At 40.8% G+C, this 21,925-nt stretch overlaps 1 protein-coding gene and 1 long non-coding RNA gene across 2 annotated transcripts; one reads left to right on the top strand and one right to left on the bottom strand.

Annotated features, from left to right (window-relative positions):
* Nucleotides 1–274: 274 nt before the first annotated feature.
* Nucleotides 275–5,652, top strand: OIP5 (Opa interacting protein 5). The gene is made up of 5 exons (XM_059473644.1): nucleotides 275–599; nucleotides 734–800; nucleotides 1,796–1,918; nucleotides 2,433–2,514; nucleotides 3,771–5,652. Exons 1-5 carry the CDS (start codon nucleotides 275–277, stop codon nucleotides 3,843–3,845), a joined length of 672 nt encoding a protein of 223 aa, XP_059329627.1. The 3' UTR covers nucleotides 3,846–5,652.
* Nucleotides 5,653–6,269: 617 nt separating this feature from the next.
* On the bottom strand, nucleotides 6,270–21,542 carry LOC132074116 (uncharacterized). The gene is made up of 4 exons (XR_009418585.1): nucleotides 21,443–21,542; nucleotides 16,672–16,707; nucleotides 15,912–16,132; nucleotides 6,270–15,099 (listed from the first exon to the last, which is right to left on the bottom strand). It is a non-coding gene; the product is annotated as an uncharacterized LOC132074116 (long non-coding RNA).
* Nucleotides 21,543–21,925: the final 383 nt, after the last annotated feature.

The raw sequence follows: 21,925 nt of genomic DNA, 5'->3' as shown, positions 1-21,925 counted from the left end.
CAGCCCATTGGCTGGGCCAGAGAAGGGGCGTGGCTAGGCGGGGCGGAGCGCGGGAGCCGCCAATGGCGGCGCGGTCCGCCGCGCCTGCTTATTTTCAAGCGCCATGAGGCGTTCCTGGTAGAGAAAGCCCCGCGCGGTGAGGCCCGCTGCCCAATAGCCGAGGGCGGCCAGGATTGACACGCCCAGTGACCAATGGTAATGCAGATATGCGAACCACCCTCCAATCGCGATACTCGAGGGGCGGGCCCCGCGCCCGAACGCTTGGCGGGAGGAGATGGCTGTGCGGCAGCAGCTGCGACAGCTGTTCCAGGACCCGCAGCCCATCGGGGCCATCGTGCTGGAGCGGGCGCCCCCCCCCGCCGCTGCCGCCTGGGCCTCGCCGCCGCCATCCCCGCCCCCGCCGCCGCCGCCGTCGCCGCCCCTGCCGCCGTCGCCTTCCTTGCCGCCGGCCGCGGTGCCGGCATCGCCGCCGCGGCGGCAGGGTCCGCTGCCGGAGGAGTGCGCCGTGTTCCACTGCCGTGGCTGCTGGACGGTGCTGGGGGACTCGCTGCAGCTGTGCGGGCAGGAGCCGCCGGGGCTTCGCGTCCTCATCTGCTTCAGTCAGTGCCTCGTCGGGCCGGCGGGCGCTGTGGGCGCGCCTCTGCCCCGCACGGGCGTCGGGCGGGCAGCGGAGACCGGGCGGGGGCTGGTCCGGGGGCTCTCGGCTGCAGCGCGTCTCTCTCTTTCTCCTCAGAAGTCACCAGCGATGTGACCTGGGAGGACTCGCTGCTGGTCGGCCTGGAGGGAGCCCTCCTGGGAAGGTGCGTAGCTCCCGTAGTTCCGGCGCCGGGCCTGCCGTGAGCGGCAGCCGCGGTAAATCGTGCGGGCAAAGCCGGGCTCCGGCACGGCCGGGAGCTCCTCCGGCTTGTGCGCGGGGATTCTGAGGGGCTCGGCAAAATCCCAGGTGACTTCTGTGCCTATTTTACACTTCGGATGGAGAAACCTTTTGTAGGGATGTAGTTTTCACTTGAAATCCAAGAGTTTTGCTGCTATAACCTCTGTAGGTAGAGAGAAACATTCGAGCAAAGCAGTAGAAGACAGCTTAACTTGTAGGTCCCTTTGTTCCCTTCCCTAAAAGATCTCTTACTTAAAACAGCTTTGCGTTTGGTTTGGTTTGGTTTGGTTTGGTTTGGTGCGGTTTTGGTTGGTTTGGTCTTGGGGGGAGGGGTGGCTATTGGCTGGTTGTTTTTTCTTAATACTTAACATAAAAAAATTGTTTTTTTTTATTTATAACTGCCTTATTCTTGCAAGGTTTGGTAACTCAGTCTAACGGGAAGAAAGTGAAATGTCATCTAGGGGCTTACAGAACCAATAGCTTGTTTAAATGATTTTTAAAAGCTATTTTACAAACTGTCAGGATTTGGAACTTTTTCAATATAAGACTTGCTCTTTTTTTGACTTGTCCTTGCCCCTCCCTCTGCATGCGATAACAATCTATTTTATTAGAAAGAATTTACAACTAGCACATGCATTGCTTTATTACTTAAATCATGTTTGAGTAGAATACTCTAAACCATTCTGTGATAGTAAGATGTGCATTTTCTTCCTTAATAGCAACTTCACTTATTAGATTACTTCTTTCACAACATGCCCAGTTTCTTATGGTGATGTTGGTTTTGTACATATTACTTTTTTGAGGAGGAGGCGTTACTATGCCTGGGATTTTGCCCCAAGGGAACTGAAGATTTGATGTCCTCTGACAGCATCTGTGGTTTCAAAAGCTTCTTTTTAAAAACATTTTCCTTTCTCCTTTTAGTGCTTATTACTTATTATTCTGTCGGTCCTGTGGCTTGGCCGTGGGCTTCATTCTTTATTCTTCTGGCAATGAGCTGGCACATCTGCGGGACTTGTTCTGTTTCTTCAAGGACAGCATCATGTGGTGAGTACACTGCATTCTTATGGTCAGTGACTTCACAGGTTACTTCACTAAGTTACTGTACAACTGGCCCACAGCTAACAAAAGTGGTTTGACTTTTGTCTGAGCACACTGGTGTGGGATTTTAATATTCTTGATGTCTAAACTGTGTTGATGTGAATCCCTTTGATTTGCCTTACACCTCTTGAGTGTTCTTGTGTAATGTAGGATTTCATATTTACTTGTGTCCAATGCTGAAATCTCTTCAGTTCCAGATTCATTTAGCTAACCTAAGGTATCAAAGTGATTCCATGATAGGTTGAGGACTTGACTATAGCAGCTTACAGCAGGTGATGAGAGGATCTTGATTCCAAAATAAAACCATTGTTATGTTTTGAGTATTTTCATAATTACTACTTTTCGCAGCAAATTTGTATCTGCTTTAAAACCATCTTAAATCATCTGTCTAAATTGTGCAACTATAGGTTTTTAACTGTTTTTCTTGTGTTTTTTTTTTCTTTCCCCTTTTGTTTTCCAGTTACTTCTTAAAAAATCAAATTATTGTAGAAGCTTCTAAGGTGAATTTTCCAGCAGTGACCTTAAAGAAACGCATGCAGAATGTAAGAAAATACTTTTAAAATGCTGGTAATTTTGGACATTAATTCAAAACCATTGACACAAATGTGGGGGGTTTTAGTGCCTAAGATTGAGAAAATGCTGCCTTATTTGACAATAGCTGACTCAATGCATGAGACGTGAAACATTTTCTAAGACCTCTAAAGTGCAGAACATACCAAATTCTAGCTAAATTTTGGCAAAAGTTCGTTATTTTTTATCTCTATACCTTGCAAAGAAAAAAAACCCTAAAGTCATTTATGCAGACTTGGCCTAAGTATTATGACTTGTGTTGTCATTGTTGAAGAATTTAAAAATAGATTTTTTTTTTGAAAGGGATTTTTAAAGTCATATTTTTATGTCTGTGTAAGATCAAAACACCATGGCAGTATTTTTAGTTTCAGAGAGAATTCTAGGACCTCCCTCCTGTTTTGGTGTTCAAAGTGGATGTTCTTATCTGTAACCTGACTAGTGGTTATGTTAGTTAATTGCCTGTGCCTTAGCTCAAATAAAGTTATTGTGTGTTGGAGACAGCCAGAATATCCAGTATTTTTGTGATAATTTGTTCATTACTTTTTTGGGGGGTTGAGTTTAGGTTTTAGTTTCTCTTGTAATGGGCCTTTTACATTTCTAAGTTTTGTCCTCTTCCAAGTCATCTTCCAATTTCTATAAGATCAGAGTGTTTTCACAGGTCAAGTGAGGCTAAGATAAAAAAGTCTTATCTAGATAAAACTTCTGAAGTTGAGACATGATTTAGTAATAATACATGATTGAAGTAAAAATATGACAGCACTTCATTGCAAACACAAGTTATGTGACAGTAGAGAGTTCCCTTGTTGACTAGAACAAGCTCAAGCATCTGGCCTTTGCTTTTTGAGACATAATGTCCACATGTATTCCTAAGCTAATGATGAAACAGTTTGTCCACATACTGTCAAAGAAAGTCTCTGTGAAAACTTAACTAGGAAAGATCAGGTTCATCATAGTAAAACTGCAACAACTCCATCTTCATCTTCCACTATGTCCCTGGAAGGGCTGATTCTGGTTCACATTGATCCATCTCCAGTTTTTAGTGCAGCCCTCTGATCTGGGTGCTGTTTTTGTCAGTACTAAACATGCAGTATAGAGATCAAGCCCCTCTATATTTTCCCACCTTGAAAGTGAGCTGCTCTTTAACCATATTAAGTGGGGTGCAGGTTATTCAAAGATCCAGTGTTAGGACTTTTTTTGCTGATTTTAATACTCTTCTCTTATTTCCTAGATGAAAGAAAAGCTTGTGGAGTTAAGTACTCGTGTAGAATTATTGACAAGGAAGCTGGATAAAATAATTATGTAACAAAATAATTATGTAACAGAATGGCAAAACTCTTCAACAGATCCAGATGACCTACTGTCATGATATGCAGGAGTTAATACCAACTAATACCCATTTTCAAGAACTGCTGGAGTCGTTTCTGCATCTCTGCTGAGTTTGGTCATTACAAAGAAATAATGCACCAGACCAGGTCTGAGTATTGATCTGTCACTTTATCTGTGTGTGGAAAGAACTGATGATGAAGTGCATCCCTTCAGGAATACCTGAGAGTCTGACATACTAAAGTTATGCTTGGTAGACTGAATAGCTCACCCATGCAGCATGTTACTCTCTGAGGCTGTGTAAATCTGACTTTGGTTTTTCTAAGGACTTCAGGGGTAAAACCAGCCTTTGAAATACTGAAGTCAGGTTTCTGGAGCTATGCAAAACATATTTAACAAGGTGATGCTATTGAAGAGCCACTATTACAAACTGAACATTGTTAAAAACCTAAAGCTCTTGTCCTGTATTTCAATACAGACCCATTGTTAATGGCAGCCTTGTTAATGGCAGCTAGATTTTGGTCAAGTGGCTCATTAGCTACATCTGATGGGTGAGCCACTGCTGTATGGACTCCTGAAGAGTTCTGAGATTTGCTTGTGTGTGTTGCCTGCAAAAGCAGCAGACAAGCACGTCACAGATGCTGCAATATTCTTAGAGCATAAATCAGGACGGCACCACGGAAGCAGAACACAAGGTTTTGAATTTCAGGTAAAGGGCAACCCATGTGCCTGCCAAGTCTGCTGAAGTGCAGCCCCAGGAACAGGACTGAGTCAAATTTTGCCAGCTAAGGCTGTGAGCAACTGCCTTGAACAGATTTGAGGGTTTCTTTCTGGAATGTTAACTATGAAACCAAGGAACAGCCTTCTGCACAATCCTGGAAGCACTGCTTTCCTGAAGTTAGGACTGCCTGTTGCCTTCAAGTGGCCAGTTAGGATGTTTCATAAAGCTCATTGGCATCTCTCTGTTGAAAATTGGTTCTGCTTATTTCCAAATATTTAGAAAATAATTTTACAGATAAGAAAGCACTACTTACCCTTTGTTACTGGGACAGAATATCCCTAATTCTTGGTTTTTGGAAAATTAAGGTCCCTTTTCCTCTCCCCTTCCTAAAGGGCTAATGTTTTTCCCCAAAGGAATAATGAATTTTATGAGAAGTTTAGTGGTTGTCTGTAGTAGTCTAGAGAGGATTCTATTTTCTTGATCAGCTTAATTCCAGTGATGCAAATCGCATTCTCCTAACATGTGTATGACCAGCAGGTTGCAGACCTTGTTGCTGCTGCTGCCAGTTCTGTGTTTTGTGTTATTTGTAAAATAACTGCTTGGAGCAGAGGGTACAAAACTCACTGTAAGGCACCTCAGAGGTTTTAGGTGGGCAACTGGCACTTAGGCTACTACTAATGCTCACTGTGCTGCTTTCTGTTTGGGAGTTCTTATGGACTCAGTTCATTGTCGTAAGCAAAACCATGGAGTATCAACAGTAGTTCTGCAAGGAGAGCAGGGACTCTCACAAACTCTAATACCACTTTTGTAATACTTCCTTAGTGCTTGTGTTGTTCTTGCATGAGTCTAAGAAATGTGATTGATAATGGGACTGTTTGCTTTTGCCCTTTCATTCAGTTTCTGCCTTGAGACTGGTTCTTGCTATTTTATGTCTGTATTATGAATAATGCTAAATTGTTTTGCTTCATTAATGCTGATCCCTAAAAGAAAACTGTCAGTTACATTTTTGTACTATATTTAAAGTTGTGAAGAAGGAACTTCTTAAATAAAAGCTGAAACTCAGAAATGCATATAGTCCAAATCACTGCCAATATTATGTGAGTCCTAGGCCTACTTTTTTTCCTTTGATTATTTTGCAGAAAAAACCCATCACTTAATCTCACTTGGGTCCTCATTTGTTATAAAGCATTAAAGTATTGGTTCCACAAATTATATTACCTATCATGGATTTAAATAAATAATAAGTTTATTTATTTATAATCATGTGCTGAAGAATAGCTGGTAAATTTTAAACTGCATTTCTGTAATCCTTGAAACTGGGAAGACCTCCACCAACCACAGAAGAAATTTTTTGAAGTGTAGTCACCAAAACAATAAACAATACATCCATAAATAGTCTTCTGAGGGGCCTTGTTACTTTTAAGCAATCAATACAAGAAGCAGAATTTCTGCTACCCTCTAAAATAACCCTTGAAGGGACTGAAGTGGAATAACAATTTTTGTTTAGCTGCTATTTAAGTCAGAAGTCTGCTGGGACAGCTGGCCCCAAAGCAGATATCCAGCATGTAAGAATTCAGCTCGAGTTGTTAAGTTTTGACAGAGCTACAGCAAGTACACCTCAGAAGTGGAGTGGAATGTACAGTAATTTGGTTAATTTGTCTTCTGAACAGATGACACATCCAGTTTTAGTGCATTCTCAGCCTGTGCTGCTTTATTGCTAAAAAAGTTTGTATACAGGTGCAGAGTTTCCAGGTTCATTTTTAAACAGTTCCTCTTTACAGTGTCAAAAGAATAAAATCTTATCTTGAAATCCTCAAAGATGCATAGATATAAAAGCAAGCTGCCTTTTGGAAAAAATCAGAATTTGCAGGGAGACATTCTTTCACTGTTACCATGTAAAATATGTGCAATGGGAGTACATAGTTTGTAGTCACACCAGTAATTTCCTCCACTAATCCATGCAAGAATGCTATCAGAAATTCAATATAAGTATTCTTTAGCCTATTAAGTACTAAGGTAATTTTTAGGAATTTACACCTAATACTTCTCCTTTGCTGTTATGTTTTTCAAAAGGAAAATAACTTCACTGATATCCTGAAGTAGCTTATTCCCCAGGTTATACTGAAGGGAAATACAAAGGATACAATGGCTTACTCATCACAATATTTAACAGACTTTAAAACCATGCATAGTGTTCTAAAGAATTAAGAATGACCGTGGTTAACCACTGGGCTAACTGTGTTAGAAATTTTCTTGTTTCTTGGAGAAGTTGGCTCAAAGACTTTCATTCAGTCTAACTTGTGATACCATGGAATAGTTATCTTCTCTTATAAAATTTGTATCTTCATTTGGCAATCCTTACATATTTAAAAAAAGCATTCATGGGTAAAACCACAATTCCCATTCCAAACCCAAAACACAGTGCTTTATGAATGATTGGCTATGAAGTATGAACAGGAGTTAACTTGACACACCTTTTTTTCCTCCAAGACACTTTCTACTTAAGAGAGAGGACTGAGCCTCTGTACATGGAGAAGTGTTCTGCACAAGTTAAGCCCACTTACAAAATTAAGCTAAGCTACAAGAATGAAATTCTGCAATTACAAGCCAGTATTCTACATATTTAATTACAAGTTTAAACTTGGAAAAGTATTAGTGATGTAGGCTATGCCACACATTCTCTTATTTTAAAACTGCCAGCAGAAACTGCATTATCCACTAAGAGACTTGAATTACAGAGAACACACTAAGTTTACAGAAAGATGGCACCCAAATTCCCTTTTATCTAGTAAGCGAAATAAGGAAAAAAAGACAATTGCAACCTCTGTTGCAGAAGATAAAGACCTTCAATGATCAAATCTAATTTTCTGTTTTTAAAAATCTCTTTAAAGAACTTAAAAAATATACAAGATTACCAGTATTTTCAGGTTCATTCCTGCAGATGCCAATATTGCTGGCTGGTACCAGTATGCTTCAGTACAGCTGCCTATGTGGCTAGAGTTACCTGAAAATACTGTCTCTTAAAAAGCTATTCAACACCTGAAAAATATCTACTGTGCTTATTAATTTCAGTATTCTCCAAATAATTTCTCTCACCACACTCAAGCTATTACTTACTGCTGTCTGGCAAATACTACACTCAATTTGAGTCTGTGGTTTCTGTTACTCGTTTGTCGCCTTGGGTTTTGGGGTGATTTTTTTGTGGGTTTGGCTTTTTTCCTTCCCACCAGTAGCTCCCCTGCACCGTGTAATAAACTCTGCACCCTTTTCCTTGCTACAGCTGCAGCAGGTGAGAAACCTCATCTCGCCTCTAAACATGCTTAGTTCATGCCCTGCTTTTTACATGCTCAGGACAGTGAGATGAACCAGACTAGAGGTTATAAAGGCGAGTTCTGCTGATCCTGGTTCCTGATTTACAGTTTTGGTGCCATGCTTCTGTCCCTATCTATACATTCTGCCCCCTTCTCTACAGAGGCAGCACATTCTCTAAAAAAAACCCAAAATTTGAGAATCAAAGCAGGAAGTTCAAGCTATTGGTATATTAATTCCTATTGCTTCATTATGTATAAATGCATATCTCAGTTTACTGGTAATAACTACACTACACTAGACATTTTGAATCATGCATAATTAGAACACTAGCTCTAAGATTTGTTTGTGGGCCTGTGCCGCTTTCCTTCAGTTTCTCCATGCAGTTCTTCACGCCTAAGGCATTACAAACTACCTGCCTTTCATTTGACCTGCAAACACACTCATTTGGAGGGGAAGTGGAGAGAAGCAGACAGGATTTACATAGGACACACTGAACAGAAAGTTACCTTCTATCTTTAACTTTAGATGGGGTAAAAGTCTTGGGATTTTATCTATATTATAACCTGGTACATAGGCTCAGAGACAGAAACATGCTCTGCTGACATCATGAACACTGACACTTTCTCTAAAACGCAGGAGGAAGTGTAGAGACTGAAAGGGAACAGACTTCAGAATCCATGGTTAGTGTCTGCACTGTTGAACAAGACACCCTGATTCAACTGTTGGCTTTTGTATGCCAGTCAAAGTGCTACAGGGACAAAATGCTGGATCATTCCATGAAAGAAATCCAGTGGAATCTAACTTGAACTGTCATTCTGCAGCTCTGTACCTGATCAGCAAGCAGGATTATTAGTTTTGAAGGGAGACCAGCCAGTTTCCTAAGGATGCAAGAAGCAGTAATTTCTAAGATTCATTATACATCTAAAATAGTTCTACCTTCAGCATTTTTTCCTTTTCTGCCCCCCACAAAAAACCAGACTGCCAGTTCTTGACATTGTAATCCTCATGTAAAGTATCAGTATCCTCAAGCTCAGTACAATTTTTTCCCACTTGCTATCAAGAAGTCTTTGCAAGACTTCCTTTTTTCTCATAAATTTGACAAATACCCTCAGTTTCAGAAGGTATAAGAAGGTTCCCAACACAAGTACTGGCCAGACCTTCTGCAGCAGCACTACTGGATATACAAACAGAATATATTTGTATCATCTGGGTTTAGTACTGCTAAAGGAGGCATGTCCATACTGGTCATTATACCTTTTGATACACCACACCCAAGAGTGGTAGAACCTGACACTTCCACTTAGGTTTAGAAGCTGTTAAATCAAGGAGGTTGAAGCAAAAGTCATGCTGAAAGGCAAAGGGACTCCTTTTGTTGGTGTGAATAGTAATGCCTAGTCTAGCAGCCCACAGAATTCAGATCATTATTAAAAGCCTGAACTGGGAAGTGTATGTAGATAGCTTGCCTGGCTATCAGTCTTTATTTCCTCCCCCCTGTTCTGAGTGGATATACCCTCGAAGAATTCTGTTCAGCCACAAAGTTCATACTTCAGAAGTATGAATGTGACTTTGTTACAATTATAATTTCATTATTATGTAAATGTACTTGCTGATCACAGACCACGTAATTTCTCTAATGTAATCAGAGAGCAATCAAATGAAGCTCCCCTATGGCCAGCTTCCAATTTTATCAAAAAATCAATAGTTGGAATTTAAGCTGATTACAATCTTTCAGATCAATTAGTTTTCATAAGCTTATTACACATTAGCCAACACTTAATTTAGACATTTTCATGCTTATCCTGTTACTTTATACTGCAAAAATGCTCACAGCCCTCACAGTTCCATTGTCAATTGATGAAGAGCCAAAGTGCTTCACCCCCATGCTTTAAAAACACAAGAAGCTTCCACTAAGCTGGAAGCTTACAGTCTAAATTACTTCAGCTTTCCAGAAGAAATGCAGTCAGATTGATCTAAACCTCTGATTCTGTTCAGAATACACTACTGTATGGTGGGCCACACTGCGTCCATAGATGAGGCATCTACACTGTAAAGTGTCAGTTTAGAACTCCTGTGGCTCTTTTATGCAACCCTTTGATAGCAAGTAATTTTCTGGATGCAGATCTACAGGTGAAGATCAATAACCTTTTGTGTTACCAGAGGCTTCACAGTACTTTCCTCTGCAAAACTTCAGGCATCAGCTGAAATCAATTATGGTCTGAAGCAGTGTTTAGCAAAGCTGAAATTATTTTCTGCTGTAACATCTTTATAATTCTACAGTTGTGCTTGGCATGCACAAATGTTTTGAGTGTCAAGTGCTCTCCAATGTTTTGTTTTGTGTTTTTTTTTTATTTAAAGACTACCTCAGATTGGTCTTTATAAACAAAGAAAACAAAAAGTACTTCTCACCACAAAAGCTTCTAACTTTAGAATCAGGTCCTCTTCACAGTACAGTACTTGGAAAAGTTTCATTTCTCAGAGAAAGAGAGCAAGTGCTAGGCTACAGAGAAAGAAAAAAATTACAGGGAAACTTCAGCTATCCTTTCAAAGAGAACTGTCTGCCCTTCCCCCAGCACTCACTGACAGTGCTTCAGACATGTGGCAAAGCTAATTTTTCTTTTTTTAATATATATATCACGTTCATTAACTTAGTATTCAAGTGCCAAATTCCCTCCAATGAGAGGAACATAAGAAGAATTCACCCTTCTTCTCAGGAAGACTCTTCACACAACTCACACAACTCCCTGCAGCACAGAGCGCCACAAACTTATTTGGTTATTACCCACTTACTCTACTGTACAGTCTTGCTAATGCAAGTTATTTAATATCACATGCAAAACAGTTATTGCTACTAAAGTTCTATTTTCTTATTAAATCATCTTATGGCTTTGTTTGCATCAGGGATTCTTCCCCCTACATACTGTGCTATTTTGCATTCCAGTTTCAGAGGTATTTTTCAATTGATTCTCCCAAGCACTAAACTACTTTATTCAATGGTACAGCTACGTCCATTTAGAATTGAACCTGACTCTTAGCACAGGTCCCCCAGAGCTCTGCTGTAAATGGCCCACCTGTCCAATTTTCTCAGAAATTTATTAGATGCAGAGGGTTGTTTGGTTGGTTTTGTTGGGGTTTTTTTTTTTTCCCTGTTACATACATGAACTCTGCCTGGATTACTGTCATTGCATGGAAGTACATGCTTTTTGATTAATTACTTTAAAGATATATCGTACCAAAATTACAAAACCAAGCTACCCATTCCCTCCCTCCCCCTCATGGCCATTTACAGGCAGGTCTCAGGAAAAAAAGATGCAGTATCCTCTCTAAGCTGAAAGAGAGAAATGGGTGAAGAGCAGCACTGGCATCAAATAAAAGACTTATTCCTAGGAAATCAGAGGATGCCATCCACAGAGCAATGCACATCTCAAGAATCATACCAGTCTCCTATTCAACCAGTCTAAGCTGCCCATTGAGTGCTAAGCTAATTTTACTTCCCTGGTCTAAACTTTCCTTCTGAAAAAAGCAGAGGGAGAGACAGAAATCATTAAAATTGAGCTTAGAGCTGGAAAGCAAAACTGGAAGTTACCTAAAATACAAGATACTGAATTCTCAATAATACAGGGGTGGGGAATCTCTGATTCATTGGCTAGAGACAGCCTGCTGCAGAGATACAGCCTACAACATCGTTTTCCAACAGCCTTGGACCTTAACGCATTCTCTCTTATTAAGATGTATGTAAATGCAGGATCCACCAAAGTTATTTTAAGATTCAATAGGATTTCAGCCAAAAAAGGTTCCCCATTCCTGCAATAATGGAGAGAAGTCTTCTACACATAATTAGCACATCACATTTTGCAACTATTAACTTATCACACAATGAGGATAATGTTTTGCTAGCTATAATCATAGAGTCAGATCTGAAAAAAAGACAAGATTACTTAACAGACATTGTAAATTATCTGAAGGTAAGAGATGTGTACAGAACGCACACAAAATCCTTAGCATATTCATACTTTTTGAGTATACCACAGGATGGGTAATAGATGGTTGAATAAAATTGAAAATGGAAGAAAACACCAACAAAGATTTAAAGAAAAGAATCAGACTGATAGGGATGAGAATTATGGATACTTGCATACTCTAGCTTACTACTGTAGTTGGACAGACAGACAAATATCAAAAAGTCAACTATGATTCTATGAAGCCCATTAAGTGAATGAGTTCCATTTCTAAGGATAGCATTGCCATTGTCAAAGGGAGGATACTGCATGTTTAGACCATGTTTGTGACATTCCTATTGTATCCTTTCTAGTGTTAATCACATTATCATCACTGTTTACTAATAAATTTGTCACTCAGAAATTGTAAAAATACTACTAGGCTCATGCACTGGTCCTAACATGGCACTACAGTTTGCTACAAAGCACTAATGCTTATGGAACTATACACATCTCAAAATGGAAGACATTGGTGATTTTGTTGTTTTCAAACAACTTGTAACATCATTTTGTCCACAAGTATTAAAATATATATATGTATATATATATATGAGCTATTGCACATGCCCCTTGTTTTTGTAATCTTTCACATGGGAAGATTTCCAACCAACATAAAGAAAAAGCGGAGCAAGGAAAAGTGAGTCAGATGAAGCAGCATTTCCATACACAGCAGCTCTTTAAAGGTGCTGGCCAGGAAGGTACAGCAATGGGGGTCTTCTGGGCATGCACCATAGGAGTATTATTTCTGTGAAAGCCACAGATCCTTAACCTAATAAAATCCTGATGTTCTAAAATTAAACTCGAAAACTAATGCTGCTACACTGTCATGAATAGGAGTTAAGAAAAAAAATCAGTAATTCTACTTTTTGTTATAATGCTAGGTTACAAAATATTAAGGAACTTAGATTATCAGCTCTCTAATCAGGCAAATTTGCAATTTTTGTACATGTCCACAGAAAAAAAAATACCTTCCTGTCCCCCAAATATTTTGTCATCAAGCTATGCAAGAAACAACTGCTATCTCTAACATCAGAAGGGTAAGTATGGGCAGAAGGAAGAAAATTCCCAGATCTAAATCAGACATTTCTTATACCACATACTTCCCAACCACTGTAATCCTATATTGACAGTATTTTCCACCACTTAGAGATGGATCCTGCTTCTACAGACATCTCCATTAAATCCTATTGGCTTCAACCTAAGGAGGCCCTAAAACAAAGTGTGCTTTTCTAGTTGCCTCCAATGCCAGAAAGTTCAGACCACATTCAGCAAAGTCAGGCCAAGCTGGCGGTCGCCTCATCAAGGTCAATGTTAGCTCTTATCACACAGCTCACCACAATGTTGCACACAATTTTAGAGCACCTCTCTGCTGATTAAAGTTGGCATTACTTTGATACACTGCGTCCTGCCCACCACTCTTAAACTTACGTGTCTGCTCTTTGCTTCATGGAAACACAAAATGGGTGAAGCTGTCATTAAATCCTACTGTTAGAAAAGAAGTCTAAACACAGACATTACTTGGAGGACTGAATCAACATCATCGCTTGTCCTCACTCTGCTATGGAACTTGGTCCCATAAAATGTCACCACATTTCTGATACTAGAATGCTGCCCTGGCAATCAATCACCAAGATTTAAGAAGGATTTCAATTGTTTGCTTTTTCAGCCATTTTCAGGCTGTCTGGCTCTCTCCAGCAGTTTTCTAAAAGGAAAAACAGAACAAGAAATCTAGAACACTTCCCCAGCCATTTTAGTATCTCCCGTACTTTAAGCTAGCAAGCCACATTTCTAAATCACAAGCTTGGAATAAGGTGCACTAAAGAGTTTCAGATTTGAGGTGGAATATAATACATATCCCAGTTCTGGTAGGTTTTTGCCAAAAATCTTACTTGTTATAGATAATCCCATAGCAGGGAGCATGTAAACAATATACGCTCCCATCTCAGAATGACAGAAAATATCCTATATAATCACAAATTACATAGACAAAGAATCTTGTGTAAACATGAGAACAACCAGATTGTGCCTTAGTTTGGGAAGGAATAAGAAGAGCCAGAAAAAGGACTGTACTAAGTATTTCTGCTCTCAACTCACCCCTCTTACGTGGCTAACATTCCATTTTCCTGGGCCTATTTCTACCTAGATGGAGGAAACATAAAGGTCCTCTCAGTCATGAAAGAATCAAAAAACAAGATTTCATCAGCAGTAGGAAAAGCTGAAATTGTGTCGAGGAAGCCAGGTAGATAAACTGCAACTTTACAGCTCTGGTCTCTTCCATCCCATCAAAAGTTAATTTCTATAATAAAGAAAGATGTTCTGCCCATCTCTTCTCCTGTGGAATGGTCTTGCTCCTTTTACTGCTAAGGATTCATTAAAAGCCTGAGGAAGGTAATGATTAAATGCAAACCTAGTCATTATGATGTTACCCCAGAGGCCTTCAAAGCTTCCTTTTTCTTTGCTAAAAATGAAATGATGCAGAGTAATTTCTTCTTCAGGTGAAAGCTCTTCATATCCCACACTTACAGAGGTTCACACATGCAAATATACATTTTGATCACAGCTTGGGATACACAGTATAGACAAGGTGATTCTGTATTTGTTCTTGTGCATTAGCTGCTTTATGTGAGTTGATGCCTATCTACAAAGTCAAGCCTGGGACCTGGACTAGAAAATACCTGTATGAGATACCCCTAGTTGTTTGGTAAGTTTCTTGCAGAAAACATTCTGGTTTTCCTCCTGCAACTTGTCATATATATCAGGTCAGTGTGACACAGCAATGCATGCAGACGCTTTATCTGCTAGGAATTCCAATTTGACACAGAGAAGTATTTAACTGTCCTAAAATTAAGAAGGAAATACCAGTGAAAAACACCAGCTTCCACTTGCATCTGATTACAAAGTATTTTTCATTTTAAAACAGAATGCAGAAAGCTGTATGAAGAGCTGGCACAGAAGACATTTTTTCAGGAAAACAAATGCCGATTTCTGTTACTCTGCTTCTGAGTTTTGATAAAACAGTGGGCTACTTCTGTGGGGGAAGTCATCTGGTGAATCAAATGTTTGGTGAGATGATTCAAACAGAAGTGGACAGATCTTTGTTCATTCAGCTCCATGGAAATGAAGAACGAGTTTTACTTGCTAGAAGAGAAATCTCCACATTTTATAGCCTTTGACCAAGCAAGAGGACCACCTTCTTAGGAGAGGATCTGAAATTCCAAATTAAAAAACAGGGAAGGTAGTTTAGTAATCAGAATAAAATACATTCAACGTTAAAATGCCCACCAGTTCACTATTTTAAAAACCTAACTCTAATGGATAAAATTACCTGGTTTCACGAACAGCAACAGTCCCTTGGTCTGTAAAATTCTGTATCTAACTTTAGATGGCCATAAGCTGGCTAAGGAAACACTTGAGAAATGCTGAACTACACACTTACACTACACTTAGAAGCAATGCAGCTAAAAATACACCACTGTTAATCAGCTGTGGGGCTTCAGCCGTGTCTGTAACACAGAGATGACAACAAAGAGGCAGCAGCAGAGCGCACATGGCACAGAGTGTATGTACTCTGCTCTAGCAGGTTGCAGCTCAAAGAGACATCATAAATTACCACCCAACTAATTATGAAACTGTCAGTGCCAGAGAGGAAAAGAGCACTTACAACAGTTTTAAGATCACATACATTAGCTTCTTACTTTTACTCATTTCTCCCCACTTATTCACAGCATAGCCAAATTTCAGGAACTCATCTTTTCACAGATCTCCTGGCCTTCCATCAGTGATACTCACCTGGCACTACCCAGCTACAGCAGCTGTTAACACTGATATTTTTGCATTAAGTTAGAAGCTAACATGGCTGCACTCCTGCATCGCTATTGCCAGAATGTTTATTAGCATTCTCTTGTGCTAAAATAAGAGATGCAAAATAGAGGGGAAAAAAAATCTCTCATATACAAGAACATGAGAATAACTAACCTCTTCCTTTTTTTTCCCTGTCTCTATTTCTTATTTTAATTACCTTAACCATTCCGTTGATCAAGTCCAGAAATAGTCTTCCAGTGACAATTTTCAGCTCCTATGTTAGAAGCAGTGAGCAGACCATGAAAATGGCAATATAGTACATGTCACTATCAATATCTCTCTTGAGTCACTCAAATATTTCAGCTGATCATTGGGCTGACCATCGACTGTTGGGAAAATCTTATTCTTATGAAGATGTGGAAAAACAGACCTGGAGAGCTGCAATAAAACATGCCAAAGGTTTGTGACAGAGCTGAGAACAGAATATAGCCCTTTGTTGCACACCTTAACTACCAGAATATCTTTATTTCATTCACTGGGAAAAAATAAAACTACAGAAGTTTATTGTAATCTCAAAAATTCTGAATGTACTTTTTTTCTATTTGATAATTTACACTTGGTTATTTTATCATCTTTCCAATCCTATAATTTGACAAATAACACTTTTAAGAAAACTATTACAAGTTAACACAATTTGTTTTAGCAGAGCAAATGACACCACAGGACAGGGATTTTATAACTTTCAAGGCATTTATTCTTGTTAGAACATATAATAGTCAAATCAATGTTTCTTTCAGGTGAAGCCCAAGCTGAAATCTGACACTGTGGCAACATTCCATTTCTCTGAAAGCACACTACAAAAAATTTAAATCTCAATGACAGATTTCTTCGGTCAGGGAAAAGGGAACTAAATCAGCTGACAAACTTGGTTTAGTACCTTACATTTAGTACCTAAATAACCTCCCAAGTGTACTCACCATTATTTTTGATCATTCCACATCCTCTTCCGTGAGCTGAGAAAGAAAGAGATTAACAAACAAAATTAAATTTGCATCTAGGAAGCAGCTCAGATAATACATGATTATCTGCATAATACACAAAAGATTAGCTGTACCTTCCATGAACCAAGTAACATTTTTAGACTTCCTACACAAAACATGCTGATGCTATTTTTCAAATTATCAGATATACCCCCTCTTTTAGTTTAAATCAAGATAATTAGACTGTGGAAGAGCAAAGACACACAAACTTTAAATAATTGAAGCACACATTTCATTTTTATGGGAACTGAGATGGACACATATTCAGTCTCCAGTAAGGCAAGAAACTCTTTCACGTTAATAACAAACCACTGTAGTGAGGATGCTGAGCTGACTACCTAACTGGAAGAATAATGGATTGCTATAAGCAGAACTATCTCATCATACAGAATCTAAATCATTCAAAATTCCTTAGCAGAGTTATTAGCTGCCACACTCCTGCACAACACAGCATTTCTACAAGCACCATGCACCGGGATCTTCAGAAAATCCCCAGCCATAAGACAATCCCTATTTCAGGGTAGTTACTTCCTTCGCATGTTGTTAGTTCTGGCCCTTCCTACTCAAATTTTCCCTCAAGAACCAGTCAAGCACTATGGGACTTTTGAGACATTAAGGAACCAACAGCATATGCTTCACAAAAGAATTAGCTTGAAAAGGAACAGTTACCAGCATTGGTAATTAATTGGTAATAATCCCAAATTGCCTTGTCATAATAGAAACCACATAATAGAAACCAATCCAATCTTTGAAAAGCTGGGACTTCTTTCAATAAGACTGTGAATTAACTAAACTAAGCACTAAAGTAAGTCTTATTAAAAAAGAAAGCAGCTGGTGACATTTAAAGCAACTCAAGCAAAGGACTGGTTCATCCAACACTGAAATTCAGTTAGCTTTAACCTACTTTTTTTAATTTTAACAAGTTCACTGACTTTGAATGCCCCTGTTTTTAACTACTCTGCTTGATACACTCTCTACCTGACTTTCATCAATTATGTGAGCACAGAGTTCACAGCAGTCCAACAGAACTTGCAAATGCAAGTGGATATATATCAAGGTTATTGAAAATGAGCAGGCACTGAGACTGACGGTGACACTATCAACTCTTCAGATAAAAGCTAGTGGACATCACAAAGAAAAAAAAAGCCATTTTTCTTGTTTCATACTGTACTGAACACACAAACAATTGATGTGGAGCAAGAAATAACTGTGAAAGCTAAACACTGCCTACATGACTCCTTCTTTGTTAAAAATTCAGAATGTATTATTTTCATTAAGTCTTGACCTATTGCCCATTTTTTTTTCTCTACCATAACTAAAGATTAGTTTCCATGAACTTTAAATCTCACATTCAGAGAGGTGCCTGTATTGAAGAAGTTCGGTAATTTCAGGAATTCCAAAGCCAAAAAGAGATGAAGTACTATCTCATAAATTTACCAGCACAACTGCAATATTTGTCTTCTCATATATTAACATACTGTATTACCAATCCATCAGTATGGCAAAAAAAAAAAAAAAACACCAAAGTTGGTGTTCTGACATAAACAGCACACTGGAATTGGAGACTATATTAATATAATAATATACAGTTATGCAACCAACTTCCACTCCACCCTCCATGCTCTGTTTTAAGGGACAATAAAAACTGTGATCCATCAGATCTGGCTTTCCAAAATACTATCTTTGACTCTTATACAGACACAAATCCTCCAGGAGATGAGCAGAACTAAAAAGACTCAGAAGATGATTCCACTTCTCTTGCCTAGACCCTGAGAAGTACAAGGAAGCAAGGAAGGAAAGATCTAGAAGCAGGTTTATATAGAAAGACCAATACATAAAAAATTGGAAGTATAATGGAGACCTACAGAGATAAAGAAAGCAAAACCAGCCCCCACGAGTCTACTGTGGTTTTCCCGATGGCTTAAAAACTGCCATATTTAACCTGGAAACTGAACAACAACAAGCGCTTAAATTACAAACACAAATACAATAGAAAGTAGCTTACAGTCCTGCAAAAAATTAGCTGCCTTCATGCTCTTTTTGCTTTCTAGGCAACTTTGAAGTAAGCATCTAAATCCAAGCTACAAGGCAAAGGTGAGAACTTGTAAAAGAAAGTCTAAGACTGGTGTGACTGAAGAAAGAACAGGGGAGCCTGAGTGTGTGCACCAAATGTAGCACTGAGCAGGAACTGGGCTCTCAGAAGCAGCACCCAGGCTGGCAGTCACATCCCCTGCCACTTCAGAACACACCCACATCTGGAGACAACACCGATAACCCAGAGCCAGGACAATGCAGAGACACAGGGCAATGTTCCCTCCCAAAGAGTTCACAAAGGCACATCTGAAGCCTGGAGTGGTTGCCAGCCTAGGAAGAGGCCAGGAGACAGTAAGGACCTGTCAACTTTTGTCCCCTGCCAACAGAGACTGCCAGTCTGCTGGATCCAGAGCATGGTGCTTGGCTGCTGTAGAGACATCTCAGGCACCACACACACACCACCTTAATTTTTTGTTTCACTCTGTATTTTTAAATGAAACCCCTTTCCTCTTTTACCAGGTTTCCAATGCACATCTACTTATTGTTGGCACAATATTTTAACAGTACTTCGTACCACAGCAGAGAAAACTGCTTAAAGATGAGCTTTCAATTCCATGATACCCACACTGTAGGAACGTGCCCTAGGAACACTGCTCAGGCAAAGAAACAACTCCTCTTCCACATTCTATTTTGGAAAAACCCTCTTCATTTTTTTAATCCCCTAAAGACTGTGCAGGTTTTGCATCTCACACTCACATACACTCTGGCATGTCAGGACTGGTTTCAAACACTGCTCCTTTTTTAGTTTTTAAGAATGAATGTGGGAGGTGTTCAAGTGATACTCCAGACTCTTCACAAACTTGGTCAGGACTTTTTAGCCTTGGCTGGCCCATGACTTTTGACACCCCTGAATAAGAATTGACAACCATGAGATGCATAGCCCGCTCATGCAAATTTTCACGCTGCAGACTCACAGCACTGTGGGCAAGACTGTAAACCAATGCATATTGATTTGACATATACCAGAGCAACAGGAAATTCTGATATTATTTTTAAGATACTACTTCTCACAGCATTGTGCATTGAAAGCAATTAAGAATAAATAATAATCCATATGAATTTCTTACTGCTAAAGTAGTATACAACTTCACACAAAAGTAAGCTGATTGCTTACTATTCTTCTAATGATAATATCATTATCTTTATATGTAGTATGCCAAAGACAAATCTTCTAACATATTTTAAAAGTTCATACACAGACATGTATAAGTAGAAATATTCATCAGTGGCAGCATACTGTGTCTTAATATTATGTTGCTCCTAAGCTGCTATTATTGTTACTACATGACTAATGTTGCACACGAAAATCTGTAAAATGTTCCCTAAGAAATTTTTCTCCTAAGTAGCTACTGCTTTCAGAACTAATTATAAGACACACTTATATTTCTTTTGAGTTATTTCACCAGTTACAAACAACTACTTCATTATTAGGTCATCTGTGCAAACACACCACATCTCCACAAAATCTAAAGCTATGCTTCTCATTTAACCACTTCAAGTTGTTTCTTTTACCTGCCATGCAGATTGAAAATGCAATCACAATTCCAGGGCGAACTCAAGAACTGCTATCAAATATAGAACACAAGGAATCTCACGCTAGCGACATTAATTCTTTTGCTTTCAGTAAGAACTGCTGATCCCCCCATTTTTTTTTCTTCAGATTTAAACTAAGTACCATTCTCTACCCCAAAATTCCACGGACAATTTTGAAGAATTCAGGGCATACCTGGCCTGCATGGTACTAACTTGTAAGGAAAAGATAGCGCATTTAGCACTAGCTGAAAACAGTTACTGCATTTAGTACTAACTGAAAACAGTTACTGCATTTAGTACTAACTGAACACAGTTTCACGTGTTTCATGGTGCCTTAAATTCTTTTTACCTTATTATCAACAAGAATGCATAGGGCTAAATCAAATTCCACTATAATCTCTCCGCTTTCCATAAAACTCGTTTTGCAGGGTAGATTTTTGTACCTTCCGGTTTTGTCAAACAATTAGGAAGCCATTCCTTTTGTGCACTCCTGTGTCAGCACTACAGACATCATAAAAGGATATAACCATTCAGATCAGCAGAATTCATCCAGCCCACACATCGAATGAATAAGAACGATAACAGCAGCGTAGCTGTATTCGGCGCTATGCTCGTAGCAGACATGCGAAGCCTCATTTCATACGATAATTTAGGTTTCCCTTCCCCAGGTCGCTGGCGGGCACAGCTGTGCCCAGTGGGCTGCGGGGCACCGCTGCGCAGGAGCAGGCTCTCCCCTCGGCCGTCTGCTACAGCCCGGGCCGGAGCTGCCGGACGCCCTCGTCCCCAGCGCCGAAGTTGTTCAGACTTTCCAGGGCAGCGAGCGGGTGGGACCGGCCCGATTCCGGCTGCCGTCCGTCCCCACACGGCCACCGGCCCGCTCCCCGCTCGCGCGGGCGCGGCGACGGCGCCCGGCCGCTCCCGCTGCTCCGGCGCGGCGCCGCGGGAACGAGCCCGAGCCTGGGCCCAGCCCAATCACGGGGCGGGACGGGGAGGCGGGTGTGCGGGCGCTCGGTCCCAGCCCAGTCAGGGATCCGGCACCAGGCTTCGGGCTGGACGCAGCCGCCGCTCCCGCCGCACTCACCTGAGCGCGGCCGAGGCCGCGGGGCCGCGGCCGGCCCGGCCCCTCCGCCTCCTCCGCCCCTCACTCCGCCATCTTCCCCTCCTTCCCCCGGCCTCTCGGCGGGGGCTCGCTGCGCCCGGACCCGCCCACTCGACCGCGAGCCTATTGGGTGCCGTGCCCGCGCATCCGCCCTCCGGTTTTGGCGATGATTGGCCAGCGGCGCCGTCAATCACAGGACTGGCCTCCCGCCTCCAAGGCGGCCCGCTCTGATTGGCCCCGGGCAGGGCAGGGGGAAGGGATTGGCTCGGGCGGCGCGAGCGGGACTGGCCCGGGGCGAGTCCTCCGGTGACCTCCAGGGGGATTTAAAGGGGCCGCGCCGCAAGGGCGGCCGCGCTGAGCACCCGCCCCGCACCACCGGTTGTGAGGGAACGGCCGCGGGGCTTGGGGTCCCGGTTCGCCGGCCCTACAGCACCTGCTGAGCTCATCGAGCATCGTGCGTGCTCC

The sequence above is a fragment of the Ammospiza nelsoni genome, chromosome 6 (assembly GCF_027579445.1).
Source record: "Ammospiza nelsoni isolate bAmmNel1 chromosome 6, bAmmNel1.pri, whole genome shotgun sequence".
Classification (NCBI taxonomy): domain Eukaryota; kingdom Metazoa; phylum Chordata; class Aves; order Passeriformes; family Passerellidae; genus Ammospiza; species Ammospiza nelsoni.
Note: the sequence above shows the minus strand (reverse complement) of the source record. Positions and strands in the feature narration are given on the sequence as shown.

Coding starts and splice junctions, on each gene's coding strand:
- OIP5 (XM_059473644.1), top strand. CDS start 275: ATGGCTGTGCGGCAGCAGCTGCGACAGCTGTTCCAGGACCCGCAGCCC. Junction 1,919..2,432: donor TTCAAGGACAGCATCATGTG/GTGAGTACACTG, acceptor TTTGTTTTCCAG/TTACTTCTTAAAAAATCAAA. Junction 2,515..3,770: donor TAAAGAAACGCATGCAGAAT/GTAAGAAAATAC, acceptor CTTATTTCCTAG/ATGAAAGAAAAGCTTGTGGA.